This window comes from Hordeum vulgare, chromosome 3H (genome assembly GCF_904849725.1).
Source record: "Hordeum vulgare subsp. vulgare chromosome 3H, MorexV3_pseudomolecules_assembly, whole genome shotgun sequence".
NCBI lineage: Eukaryota > Viridiplantae > Streptophyta > Magnoliopsida > Poales > Poaceae > Hordeum > Hordeum vulgare.
The window spans coordinates 13,290,046-13,304,903 of NC_058520.1; the positions used below are offsets into that span (position 1 = coordinate 13,290,046).

A 14,858-nucleotide genomic window follows, 5' to 3' on the forward strand; every position below is an offset into this window, starting at 1 on the left:
CCCACAGATCAATGTGTAGTATTAAATTGGATTACTTTTCAAGGAACCATATAGGAGATAGTTAATGAAAAACCTTTCGAGCCGTTGGATCGAAAACATGAAGCCATATCTTATTTTTTTCGTCTCTCTCCCCAAACGTGTGTTTCTTTTCATCTGAGTGTTCATCTTCCTCGAGCTCTCCTCTACTCTTGGCTTGCCTTCCCAACGACATCGCGGCTTGCCGCGCTATTCCGACCCCTTGCGAGGTCGCTATTTAATCCGAGTGGTGGTCAAAAACAAAACCCGTTTGCAGCAACATCACTGGCACCCGTATCATCCCCGTGTGTAACAAGGTCATTGTTCAGCCATGTCACCCTTATGTCGGCCCCGCACCTCCACATCGCATTGTCCATGAAAATCAAAAATCGACTGATCTAAAATTTATTTTCAGTTGCATGAAGAGTAGCAAATTCCTTTTTCTCACGTGGGACTGAACCGTTGTCCGTTGGCTCGCAGCGAGTTGAGCATTTGCAAACACATTTGTGGTAATAATAATGGCATATAAGCTCATTTATAAAGTAGTCCCTCGGTAAAGAAATATAAAAGCGTGTAGATCATTGAGAGTAATAATACTAGTACGTAATAAGGTGCTCATTTAGCTAAACTTTACTAATATAAGTAACAGGTGTACGGAATCTAAAATGAGGTAAACACGAGATGAACTGGTACTGACCGCAGACGACGAGGTAGGACACGCCGTCGGAGCAGTGGCACTGGAAGATATCGTAGTCGGTGTCAATCCGGCAGCGTCCACCGCTCCCCTTGCACGCCTCACAGTCGCCGGCCGTGTAGTCGAGTAGAAACCCGCCCTTCATCAGCCGCCAGTAGTCCTTGCCGGTCGCCCCCGGGTACCCCAGCACCGGCATCATCGACACCGTGCAGTTCCCCGGCACGGCCCCCCACTTGTCGTCGGGCTTGTACGCGCCGGCTAGCAACGCGAACGAGTTGAACGTGGATACGTTGGACCCCTTGGTGCAGTTCACGGGCGCCCACGTAGGCGGCGCCGGCCGCGCGTGCAGGTCGGTGCAGTTGTAGAGGAAGAAGAGCTCCTGGTTGGTCGGGCTGATGCTGAAGGGCGCGAGGCCGAGGTCGGAGGAGGCGTTCACGTGGACCTCGATGTCGCAGGTGCCGTCGGAGAGATCCCAGTTGGCGACCCTGAAGGTGCTGTTCTCGTAAGAGATCTCCAGGATCTGGTACCTCCAGATGGAGTTCTTGAGGGACGCCGTGCCGTCGCGGTCGCACCCGACCTGGAAGGCCCGGTAGCCGCACTCCGGCGGGTGGGTCCCGCCGAGCCAGAACGGGTACGCGATGCGCAGGCCGCCGCACGTCGCCGGCTCGCAGGAAGACGGCGACGACGGCGGCGCCGTCGTGGTGTTGATGGCGTGGCTGGCTACGATTGATAGTAGCAGTGTGGCTGAGCAGAGCGCTGCAGCGGCGGCGGCGGGTGCCGGGGCACGAAGCGGATGCATCCACGCGTCGATCGGTCGATCTTGGTGGATGGGTTCGGCTTGGAATAGCTTTGCAATGAGAGCGGGGTGATGAACTGAGGAGGATGCATGAGGGGATCGCGCGCTGAGAATGAGAAGAAGCCGGGTGTGTTTGACTGTTCGTGGTCACGGAGTTTGACTGAAGTGGACATGACCACGGCACACTCACCGGCGAGTGGGAGCTCACCCGCCACGCGGGTCCTCACGGCGGCGCTGGCCCGGTTGCCAGTGAGCCGGAGGAAGGTCGTCGGTCCGGGTTTGGGTTTGAACGCATCCTTACCTACTGCACGGGAGAAACAACCTTTCTCCCTCTACCCTTCTCTTCTACGTACTAGCAAGTAAAGTATGACAGCCGCGTGCTCTGGTCGTTACCGTATCGTTGTTGTCCTGTGGCTGTGGGCGAATAACACATTCAGTGCCGGGGCAGTCAAGAACATATCATTTTTATCCGGCTTTCCGCGTTCACGGCACGGGAGATGGTACCATTCATGCATACGCGCTGTAGTAATAATTTGTAAACGACCGAGCATGATACAGTAGGAGCTTGCATGTTAAGCTTCTGTCTAGGTAGACTTGACTCAGGAGGAGTCCCTCTGTATCGGACAAGAGCCGTTACGCCTGCATGACCGCATGCACGCATCCACGCGGGGCCTATCCGAGCATCCACGGCGACCGATCGAGCCGCCGGCGCTGGCACGGCAAGGCTGACTAGCTATGAGTGAATAAATGGAGATGACCAAGCAAAAAGGAAAGTGAGAAATGGCAATTTAAGTTTTGAACCTGATCCTGCTACTGTAATAATGGTTGATCTTAGATCATCTGTTTAGACATAATCGTGAAACCCGCCTTGACAGCCAGCTGATACAGCGTGGGAGCTTGTAAAAGTTACTCAGGTGGTCTTGTTTTCATCAATAGAAAGATGGAACCACCCTCAAAACAAAAAGATGGAACCAAGGGAAAACATTTTCTTCCTTCGGAAATAAAAGGATGTACTTTGGTCTCAGTCGATTGGAATTTAATCAAGTCTCAGTCTAACATGCAAGAAAGAAAAAAAAAGCAAATGAAAAATTACACGAATTTTAATGTACAACTTACGAATATAGCATCAACTGAGATTTAACGAAGTCTCAGCTGAGCGAGATTTAGCAAGGCTGAAAAGAAAAAGATAAAAGCAATGAGCTTTTGTCTTCACCAACCATCCTCCTACACCTTTGGTCCTTTACTTACAGCTATTCACTCACTTTTAATACTAACTACCAACTACCTATGACTCGCATTGTCAACACACTTATGGACTTGTGCTTTAAGGTCTTTTTTTTTTTTTTACAAAGTATGCTTGTATTCAAATCATGAAATAACACAATGTCCTTGAATCAAGCTCGGTCATGATGATCTTTCCTAAAAAAATACTATGTGTGCCCCGATATGTTGTATATATGTTTTTCCCCTCTCCAAATTAATCAATCCACACCCCTCCCTCCATTATCTGTCTTCTCTAACATGTTCTCAAGCTCTTTCTCGTGTTCCTCCGCACGCGGAGGATCAAGACATCCTTGAACTTTAGTATCTTGTTGTGCGCTAGATGCTAGCCTTCATAGTAGTTGGTCGATGTGTGTGGAGTGTCGTCTCCTTCCTCTTTTCTTCTCATCCCTCATAACCTACATGTGTCGCTATGACCGCCATTGTTTGCCAACATCGACAGAGGTATGGCCGCCATGGTTTGCCAACATCGACAAAGGGAGGTTAGAATCGCTATTGTTCGATCTTGGATTTCCACATTTTCCAGTTCTTTGGTCGGAGCCCATTGAATTTTGTTCAAAGGCTCGTATATATAGATAGTCGAGCTTTAACGTTTTTGGTGGAAAGCTCGCGGAGAAATGCTCGAAAGCTTGATTTCCCTCCTTAAAGTGCATATAAGAAATAGTTGCTTTTTATGGATTGTTGGCTGACTGTTTGATGAATGTTGGTGTTGGACTAAAGCCAATTAATTACAGTTCAAACTCACTTTTCTTTTGTAAGGATTGTCCTTTCTTAGCCAAGGCTTGAATATTTTTCGGGAAACAGGGCTACGGTCCAATAGTGCTACCACTGGCAACAATCCCACAATATGTTGTCACTAGAGATTGAACGGTCACAGTATTTTTTTTTTTAGAAAAGGAGGATGATCCCCGGCGAACGGTCACAACTGGCTATCGAAATGTACATGTCAGAAAATGAGAAGATGTGGCCGCTGTTAACTGGATCTCCACGCAAGCCCTCACCAAAACCAACTCCCCAAAGCTTGTCTTCCTGAGTGAGACAAGGCAAGCTGTTGTGAAGATGGAGAAGTTGAGATGGAGGCTTGGGTTGAGAGGTTTTTGTTGTGTGTGAATAGTTCTGGGTTAAGTGGCGGCCTTGCATTATTTTGGGATGAGTCGTTGCTGGTCACGGTGTTGGATTCTTGTCAACGTTATATTGATATCAGTGTGGAGGATAAAGGAGGAGATAAGAAGTGGCGTATGACCTTTGTTTACGGCGAGCCAAGGGTAGAGAACCGTTACCTCATGTGGGATCATTTGACTCGCTTGAGAGCGGTGTCGCAACTTCCGTGGATTGTTTGTGGAGATTTCAACGAAGCGCTTTGGCAGCACGAACATATGTCAAGAAATCTTAGATCCGAGACGCAAATGGCGGGGTTTCGGGATTGTCTTTTGTTGTGCGAGTTGGAAGACCTGGGCTTCTCGGGGATACCATTCACATATGATAATGGACATCTTGGCAATAGCAATGTGCGTGTTCGGTTGGATCGGGTGTGTGCGGATGAAAGTTGGCGTGACCTTTTTTCGGCGTCTAGAGTGGTACACCTGTCCACTTCTTGCTCGGACCACTGCCCTATAGTCTTTGAGATGGTACCGATGGTGAGCGATCACAGGCGGACAGGGGCTGCAAGGTATGAAATTATGTGGGAAAGAGACCCTGCCTTACAGGATATCATCGCAAAATCTTGGGAGAGGAACCGACCAGTTGGCAACCTGGGATCGGTGGCTAAATCACTTCAGGAATTGTTGAGGAACTTGAGAGTTTGGAGTAAAAAGAACTTTGGTCATGTGTTGCGTGACATTGAAAGGCTTAGGTCCGAACTGTCCAGTTTACAGGATGGTAATGCTGAGCGGGTCTTGATCAAGCAAAAGATGCATGAGCTCGATGAGCTGCTATATAGGGAAGAAATGCTCTGGCTGTAACGTTCACGTATAACTTGGCTGAAAGAAGGAGAGAGGAATACGAATTATTTGCATCGCATGGCCGTATGGAGAGCTAGGCGTAATCACATTCAGCGGTTGCGTAAGTTGGATGGCACGTGGTGTAATGTTCCCTCGGAGATGGAGTTGATGACACGATCTTATTTCCAGGAAGTTTTTACAAAGGACCCAACCTTGACACCTGATGTGGTGCTTGACAGTATAGAAGAGAAGGTAACAGTGGAGATGAATAACATGCTTTGTGCTCCTTTTTCTGAGAAGGAGATTTCAGATGCGCTTTTTCAGATCGGTCCTTTGAAGGCCCCGGGTACGGATGCTTTTCCAGCTCATTTTTATCAGCGTAACTGGGCAGTTGTGAAGGAGGAGATTATTGCAGCAGTGTTGGTGTTTTTTGAAACGGGAGTGATGCCGGAGGGAGTGAATGATATATCCATTGTTTTAATTTCCAAAGTTCATTTCCCTAAGGAACTTAAGGATTTTCGTCCTATAAGCTTGTGTAATGTGATATATAATATTGTTTCCAAGTGCATGGTAAATCGTCTTCGACCTATTCTCTCCGAACTAATTTCGGAGAACCAGAGTTCTTTTATTCCAGGCAGATTAATCACAAACAACTCTATTATTGCCTTTGAGTGTATCGATTATATTTAATCTATTTATGATAATTCACCGGCGTGTTGTGCTTATAAATTGGACCTGTCAAAAGCATATGACCGAGTGGACTGGGTTTTCTTAGAGAAGGCCCTAGGAAAATGGGGTTTCTCGCAGAGGTGGATTTCTTGGATCATGGCATGTGTTTCTTCAGTGAAGTATTCGGTAAAACTGAATGGAAAATTATTGGAGTCTTTCACACCGTCCCGTGGTCTCAGACAAGGTGATCCCTTGTCCCTATTCTTATTTCTCTTTGTTGCTGAAGCGTTGTCTCGGTTATTGAATAAAGCCATTTCGGAGGACGGTCTTGGTGGAATTAAAATTTGTCGTCGAGCACCGATGATTTCACACTTGTTATTTGCGGATGATTCCCTATTATTCTTTCAAGCAACAGAATTACAAGCAACTATGGTGAAAGGTTTGTTGAGCACTTATACGCTAGCGACGGGTCAACTTATAAACCCATCAAAGTGTTCCATCCTTTTTTCTAGTAATTGTGATGACATGGTTTGCATGGAAGTACAGAAGATTTTGGAGATCACAAGTGAAGCTTTTGAACCCAAATACCTTGGGTTGCCAGTGCCGGAGGGAAGAATGCACAAAGGAAGGTTTGAAACTACGCAAGATAGAATGCGTAAAAGGCTAGTTGATTGGAGTGAGCAGTTTATGTCTGCAGGGAATAAGGAGATCTTGATCAAATCAGTTGCTTAGGCAATCCCCACTTATGCTATGAGTGTTTTTCGATTACCGGCTTCAGTGTGTGATGAACTTACTAAGATAATGAGACAGTATTGGTGGGGAGTAGATAAGGGTAAAAGGAAATTGGCGTGGTTGAGCTGGGACAAATTGAGACTCCTGAAGTGTAAGGGGGGAATGGGGTTTAGGGACATGCGTGCTTTCAATTAAGCTTTGTTGGCAAAACAAGCATGGAGATTAATTGATGTGTTGGATAGTTTATGTGCTCGGTTACTAAAGTCTAAGTATTTTCCAAATGGGAATATAGTGGACTCAATTTTTACTGGACGTTCTTCGGCTGTTTGGAAAGGCATTTTGCATGGGCTTGATCTCGTGAAGAGAGGAATAATTTGGAGGATAGGGGATGGCGCGTCGGTCAGGACTTGGAGAGATCCTTGGATCCCTCGCCGTGGTGATTTTCGGCCTATTACCCCTAAGAGGAATTGTCGTTTAAATAGAGTTTCGGACTTTTTGGATAACAATGGTGCTTGGATCACCCATCGTTTAGAGGAACATTTTTGGCAGATGGATGTTACTGAGATTCTCAAAATCCGCATTTCCCCACAAAACAGATGTGACTATATCGGCTGGTTTCCCGAGCCACGTGGAGTTTTTACGGTTAAGTCGGCGTACAAATTAGCAACAGAAACTCACGATGAGGTATTTGCTAGTGGTGCGAGTAGCACCAATCCAGATGGTTGCCGAACCATATGGAGTTCCATATGGAAGTCTCAAGTACCTTTAAAAATGCGGATCATGGCTTGGCGAACAACGACTGGATCACTAGCCACTAATTTGGCCAAGAATCGACGTCATATTCCAGGTAACAATACTTGCCCTGTGTGTGGGAACGAGAGAGAAAATAGTTTCCATGCACTTGTTGCATGCATGCATGCTCGACAAGTGTGGGAGGGCCTTCGTATTGTATGGCCACTACCTGATGATTCGATGTTAAGGGATACTGGCAAAGATTGGGTACTTCAACTTTTGGTAAATTGTTCGGAGCAGGTTAGAGACCTTGTAATTATGACTATATGGCGGATTTGGCAGGTGCACAATGACATTACGCATGGAAAGAGAGGGTGCACAGTGCAAGCAACTGTTGACTACTTAGACGGCTACTATAAATCTCTCAATCTTGTGAAGAAGTATAACATGGAGAATATTATCAAGGGAAAGATGCCATCTTATGTGCACAGCCGAGTAAAAATTGCAAACACTAACCATGCTCCATCTAAGCATTGGCCTCCACCACCGATAGGATGGGTGGCACTCTCTGTGGACGCTCAGGACGGCCGTGCGTCAGCCGGGATGGTGTTATGGAGGGATAATGGTTTGTTGATATTTGCCGCGTACATGTATATATTCAACTGTAACGACGCCTTGAAAGCAGAGATTCATGCCTTAATGCAAGGTATGGCACTGGCTTTGCAGCATTCGGATATGTCCGTCATTGTCGAGTCAGATTCTTCAAACGCTTTGGCCACCATTGAGGGCGATGCTTGGTCTAGGTCGGCCTATGGAGACTTAGCTGAGGAGATTAAATCTCTTATGGTTGATAAAGAGTTTATTCCTTTGAAAATTAGTAGAGATCAGAATAGAGTAGCACATCAACTCGTTCATTATAGCCGTACCAATGCTTCTACTGCGGTATGGTTGAATTCGAGCCCTCCATTCTATAAGGATTTGTTATCTGGAGATTGTAACCCGAGTTGTTTGAAATAAAACGCTCTTTAACCTCGCAAAAAAAGGCAATGCTTAGGCACAACAAGTGCAGTTGTCGAAAGTACTGATGCTAAGGTTGATAAAAATTCCCAGTCCTCCCTTCCGATGGAGAACATCGGGGCAGTGCTAGAGTGCATTCGTAGCAACGTGTTTGTTTGAGTTTAGGCTACTGTTGGTTTTGACTGGCTCCGGCGACCAACACTATTCCACCAGTACATATATACAGTATGATCTAACTTTTTAAAACATTTTTTTTACAGATTTGGTCAAACCTAAAAAAAGTTTGACTTAAGACAACTTCAAATGTTTTGAAACAGAGGGAGTAGTCTGAACTGAAGTAGCAAACTTTTTTGAAACAAAAATGCTCCAGTACGGGAAATGGGACTGCCAGACAGTAATAATATAGGCAAACAGAAAGTTGCGGAGTGGAATCTTACGTTTGAAGGCGAAACAATGTTGCGTACCTGTACCTGAAGATCTGGGTGCGCCCCATGCAGATGTCGTCGTCGCCGTCCTAAAGCACGTGAACGTCCATGCATCTCGCGCCGCCCGCCGACGGTGACCGCACAGGCCGCCGGATTTCTCGCAGCGGCCGCAGTCCCCGCTCGTCTCCGGCCTCCAGCTCAGCTCGAACCCCATGTTCAGCGCCGGCACGACGGCGTCCAGCGGGCCGCTGGATGCCGCGCCCGTCCTGCCGAGGAGGGACCTCCTGAGCACCGGCAATCCCACGACGTCCTGGCACAGCCCGGCGTAGCCGTACGGCATGAGGTCGTCGCCGTCCCGGAAGACGTACGAGTGGTGCCGGCCGTCGCCCTCCAGGCACACCACCAGGTGCGCCGGGATGCCGATGAAGGAGCAGTGGATGAAGAAGGTCAGGTTGGCGTCCCTCGCCGTGAGCGACAGCGGCGAGCCGTCCGGGAGGGTGAGGTTGCGGCCGACGAGCGGGCACGTGTTGGACCGGGAGAAGATTCCCAGGTCGAACAGGGAGACTGTTCGGTCGCCGTACAGGATGTGCGTGACGGCGTAATCGCCCGACGGGAGCTGCAGGACCGGCGTGTCTCGCCGGCACTCGAGGCGCAGGCTCGGGTACCCGCAGTGGTGGGAGGCGTTCACGTCCACGCCGCCGTCGATCCAAAACGGGTACCGGATGTCCACGGCGTGGCCGCACCGGTACGACGGGCAGGCGGAAGCGGTGCCGGTGTTGTTGTTTGGGGCTCTCTCCGTGGCCGCCGCGACGCCGGCGACGACGATGCTAGAGAGGAAGAGGAAAAGACTATGCGAGAGAGGACACGTTGGTAACGTCGCGATCGCCATTGTCGTTGCACTTGCACCTATGCGAGAGCAGATTCCATCATCAACATCACCTGTTGGTTGTGTAGAACCAGCCGGGAGTGAGAGAGATCATGCCTAATCGATTGTTACCATTTTTCGCGCGGCTAACTCCATGCATCGCAGCTTCATCCAAGATGTGTGAAGAAAGTTACTGAAATCATGCAAAAAGGTAATTCTCCTGACGTGCCAACAGCTTCAACGGATCGGGCCACATTGGACCGTTACAACTTTTTTTGAATCTTGCCAATATTTTTTTTAGAAAATTTTGAATATACCTGAGGACTATATTAATATATTGAAGAATTTCCAAATACTTTGAATTCTTTAAAAGAAAATAAGAAAAGGGACATGGCCTGAAACTAGAAAGAACAACAAGGTTACAACCAAGCTGTAAAGTGACATATTTTCGACAAAAAGTAAGAAGCTGGAAAGGGATAGAGTATCAAACGGAGTAATTTGACAAAAACTACCACATTAGGGGTTGTCGTGTCACTGAACTACCACTTTCAAAAAAATGACTGATAACTATCGATTTTTTTTAATTTTATGACAAAAAACTACCAAGTCGTGTTGATGATCATTTTAGCCACTTTAATCATTTTCCTGGCATTGCTGATCCACATGGCAGGCTCCAATTCCTAGCCACTCTCCTCCTCGCCTAGTAGATCATCTTCCTCCTGCCCATATCATCCTTCACCAACCTATCTTCCTGACAACGAGTAGGATGAGTAGTGTACTCCATGACCAGAGTCACCTCCTAGCTGCCATCCAGGATTGCATAGCCGATCGCGAGCACACTGGATCCAAAAACATCAAAGTCCACCAACCTAATCCACCATCTAGATCCAGCACCATCATCACCGTTCTCCATCGCAACCTCAATGGGATGAAGTCATCATAGGGCCGAGCAGCATGTGTGTCCTCTATGTCGACCGGATCACGACTAGATCTTCAACGACGAGATTAGTGAGATCCATCCGATTGTAGTTGGCACTTTCCTATTTTGTGTGCCCAGAAACTACTATTTTCATAATTAAATGGGAACTAATTAATTTATTTAATAATATTTAATTCAAAAACATGTATCATTTTTTTATTAAGTGTAATGTTTGTCGCCGGCACCACTCAAATTGCAAATGGGCCGGGTGACAATAGTAGAACTGGCAGTTTGGGTGACAATAGCAATAGTGCGAGGTGACCAGAGTATTAGTGGTGCGGAGGACATAGAAGATTTGATGAATTTATAATGCAAAATGGGAATGGCTGAATAAACGTACAGATCCCAAAGCAAAATGGATGGTTTTGATAGGTCTCCCTAGGTAACGGTTGATAGCATGTTTTTCATAGACATATACATAAATTTAGGAGGGTGATACGCGCCGGCGCGCTGGTCCAAAAGTTTCGTCCAGTCGTACTGTGTCCGTCCGATGTGGCAACTCTTGGCCGAGATCCCCTTCTCCCTCATCCCCAATCTCTCACCAACGCACGCGGGCCTTCTCGATCGGCCCCATGCGCAGTAGCTCTCCCTCGTCAAGCAGTTCTTCTCGTGCTACGGTGGTCACGCTTGTCGGCCGCGACGGGCCCGACAACAGTTGCGCGCATGCCGCTCCTCGTCAAGGTTGAAGGATTTTTTCCCGAAGCAAGTAGAAGCTTTTTTCACAAGCGGTTGAAGCTTTTTCTACATCGGTTGAAGCTTTTTTCCAACTGTCGATGCTGGTTGTAGCAAAACTTAACACCATGTGTAGCACGGCAAAGTACATGTTACAATAAAATTGGACGCTGGTTGTAGCAAAACTCAACACCGTTTGTAGCACGGCAAAATGCAGGTTGTAGCAAAATTTGACACTGGTTGCAACAAACTAGACACCGTTTGTAGCGCAGAAAAATGCAGGTTGTAGCAAAACTCGACAACGTTTGTAGCATGGAAAATGCAGGGTGTAGCAAAAATGGACGCTGGTTGCAGCAAAGAACAATTGTGGTTCCAGCTGGATTTGGCCGGTTGAAGCCAAACAAAATGCTGGTTCCGCGGCACAACTCACAACGGCGTCCTCCGCATGGTCCCAGCACCTCCGTTGCGGCGTCCCCGGCACTGTCCGAGTACCTCTATCGCGGGAGCTTCTGTGCATCACGGTGTGGAGGCGCGTATTTTTCGGAAGGAGATAAGGTAGGAGAGGTGGTGGGCCTAAAAAAAGTCACGCACGGGTTGTTGAATGTGAACGCTCAATCGTATCTAATCTGAAGGCGCGTGCCCATCCGGCGGAGCGTTCGGTCGGCGCGTTGAACGTAAATGTTTCCCATAAATGTATTGCTTTCAAGTAGTTGATAATGCAAATTGATAAATGGCAAATTCCTTACAATCATTCATGGTCCAATGCATACCCTTATTAGCCAAATGGTGCCATGGTGCAATCCCTACTCATATATAATAATCTGGGATCTTATCCTTTTTCTTCTCACCATTGGATGTATGAGCCCTTTTATTCTTGGATAGGGAGACATCGGTATTGTTGTTAGAAAGGAACACATCAGTGAGGACAGTACTGGAATTCACTGAAGCCTTGAGAATATCCAACGCCTGCAAGTAAATTAATTCAGCAAATCAACATAAGAAACAAAGCATAAGTGATTGAGTATACACATTTATCGAGTCCCACCTCTTTCTCGCCAATCTTGACGGACTTCTCCTCTAACACGAGGTCCTTCTTTTCCCTGTTGAGCTTGGTTATCAACGCCAGTGCGGAGATGTTGGACATGGGTGTGATGGTGAGGTCGTCCATGATAGTGTAAGTTACCAAGCTCTGCACGTAACCGCCGGTGTCTATGGTGGACCTACGATGAGAGAAGCCACGCGCAACATCTGTTGCCTTGCTGGTAGGCGCTAGCCTAGGTGTAGCGACCGATGTATACTGTTGTGGGTACGATGGTGTCCCGTTAACAGACGCCCGCATGGAAGGTGCCGCTGGGAGTGTTGTAGTCGTCGTGAGTGGGCAATATGGGACTCGGATGGTGGGGCATTGGAGGAGCATTTGCCTATGCGAGCTCAAGAGTGCCTCTTGCACGACACTACTATGCATGTACCCGGCATCATCCATTTTGGGGACACTGGCATAGATGTTTGCCACGCCTACCCCATCACTGCCGGTCTCAAGTTCCTTGGCTACGATGCATATGGGCATCGCTAGGAGGCCGAAGAGGAAGTCTACGACATCGCTCCCGGCCTCAGCGTACAAGACGCGGTTAGCCTTCTTATCGATCAAAAGTTTGAGGGTTAGTGCAGACATGGCTGCGAAGAGAGTGGTGGCAAGTGCAGACATGATTTTATGTTGTGATCATGACTGGGTGTCCACGGCCTCATATATATAGGGAAATAGATTATGTAATTAATGCATGTTGATAACTCAAAAAACTAAGATAATTCATGGAATTTATTATACAATATCCGCCTCATACAAATAAGGCAATAATTAATATTTAATTAATGCATGTTGATTAGTAAATAAAAAAGATAATGCATATAATTTATTATACAATCTTCACCTCATTAAAATAAGGAAATAATTAACATTCCCTTCATTCCTAAATATACGAGTTTTTGTAGAGATTCTACTACGGAGTATATACAAAGCAAAACGAGTGAATCTGCACTCTAAAACTTGTCTATATACATCCATATGTATTTCATATGAAAATCAGTAGAAAGTCTTATATTTAGGAACAGAGGAAGTATATACAATTAATGCATGTTGATAAGTAAATAAACAAAGAACATTAATTTCATTTATTATATAATCTTCACCTTATACAAAGAAAGCAGGAAATAATACACAATTAATGCATCATGATAAATAAGGAAACAAAAATAATCTTCACCTTATACAAAGAAAGCAGGAAATAATACACAATTAATGCATCATGATAAATAAGGAAACAAGAATAATAATTAATTATATTGGTTACATGCATAAAATCAGAAATTATATATCGATTTATAGTAAGTATACTTCATCTTTTGTTTACATCCTAAAAATAATAATGATACTCCTTTCGGTCACAAATGTAAGATGTTCCATTTTTTTTTTCTAAACCAAAAGTATATAGAAAAGTTGTAGTGTGTTTCTCACTAATTTATGTAGTTCATATTAAAATATACAAAGCATTATATATTTGTAAATGGAATGAGTACAAACTGCTGGCTTTTTTCATATGCTGAGAACTCACGAAGCCATCGCCGTTGAGAAGATTACTTGATACCTCCAATGTTGTGTTTGGTCTAAACCTTAGGTGTAGTTTGTGCAGATTTGCGACACTGCAATAGTGTAGGTAATTCTTTTTATGGTTTCTCAGCCAAAAATGTTGAGATGGAAAATGTAGAAATGTAGACAAAACAATGACAATGTGGAACGACCATGATGTAACCCTTGTTAAGAGTGACACTAGTAGAAAATGAGGCTTTCGGCCGGAGCCCCAAATCTCATTAGCCTCGGGTCCAAGTAAAACCGAGACCAATGTCAGGAATTGGTCCCGGTTCAAGCTGCCAGGGCCTCGCGGGGCAATAGCCCCGGTTCGGTTCGATGCATTAGTCCCGGTTCGTGACAAAAACCGGGACTAAAGATCCAGCGACTGACACGTGACATGTTGCAGTGATGGCAACCGTTCGTATCCCCCTTTAGTCCCGGTTGGTGGCTCAATTTGGGACTAAAGGTATGACACGTGGCGTGCCGCGGTGGTGGAAATCGTTCGTATCCCCCTTTAGTCCCGGTTGGTGGCTCAACCCCAGACTAAAGGTCTGAACGGTTCGCCTCCCGCGTCGTTTCGAGCGATGAAAAGCACGAACCGAAGCAGAGTCGCCATTTCTCTATTTCTTCTTGTCTCTCGCTCTCCTCTCTTCTTCCCCTCTCTTCTTCCACCATGCCAACCACTCGCTACGGATAGGTGCTCGCACATGGCACGACCGAACTCAATGTCGTGTACACGAACGACAGCGCCATGGTGCTGGGTTTTCTTTCCTATTTCCAGGAACAACTTCAAGAGGCGGAGGAGAATGAGAATTTCATGGGGCTTGATCTGGAGTACACGGCCAATTAACAAGGTGTTGCCGTCATCCAACTATGTTTCAAGAGACATGTCAAGGTCTTCCATTGGGCGAGGTAAGTTTTGAGGCTTTCTTTGATCGAAGGTTACAAAAATTGCATATAGTGATCTAGGTTTCATTGGATAGCAATATGCAGTTTCTATGTTCCATTGGATAGCAATTGCATATAGTGATCTAGATTCCATTGGATAACAATATATATAGGTCATAGTTAATTTATGCAGTTTCTATAATATATATAGTTTCTATGTTCCATTGGATAGAAATGTCATAGTTAATTTAGGGTTTCTTGATCAATTCATAGGATATGAAAATTGCATAGGATACCAACATGTTTCATTTGAATCCTAAAGATCAATTTCTCTTAAGTCGTAATGAAACAATTTTCCTTGTTGCATATTGTCAAAACCGTAGGAGAACATATATATATGTCATAGTTGATTTAGGGTTTCTGTATCAATTCATATGATATGAAAATTGCTAGGATAGCAATATGTTCCATTTGAATCCTAAAGATCAATTTCTCTTTGATACGTCTCCAACGTATCTATAATTTTT

At 45.8% G+C, this 14,858-nt stretch overlaps 2 protein-coding genes across 2 annotated transcripts; both read right to left on the reverse strand.

The window, feature by feature from the left end:
* Positions 1-527: 527 nt before the first annotated feature.
* Positions 528-1,591, reverse strand: LOC123442547 (LEAF RUST 10 DISEASE-RESISTANCE LOCUS RECEPTOR-LIKE PROTEIN KINASE-like 1.2). Its single transcript, XM_045118621.1, has one exon. It carries the CDS (start codon positions 1,506-1,508, stop codon positions 639-641), a length of 870 nt encoding a protein of 289 aa, XP_044974556.1. The 5' UTR covers positions 1,509-1,591; the 3' UTR covers positions 528-638.
* Positions 1,592-11,496: 9,905 nt separating this feature from the next.
* Positions 11,497-12,520, reverse strand: LOC123439254. Its single transcript, XM_045115991.1, has 2 exons — positions 11,863-12,520; positions 11,497-11,783 (listed from the first exon to the last, which is right to left on the reverse strand). Exons 1-2 carry the CDS (start codon positions 12,487-12,489, stop codon positions 11,625-11,627), a joined length of 786 nt encoding a protein of 261 aa, XP_044971926.1. The 5' UTR covers positions 12,490-12,520; the 3' UTR covers positions 11,497-11,624.
* Positions 12,521-14,858: the final 2,338 nt, after the last annotated feature.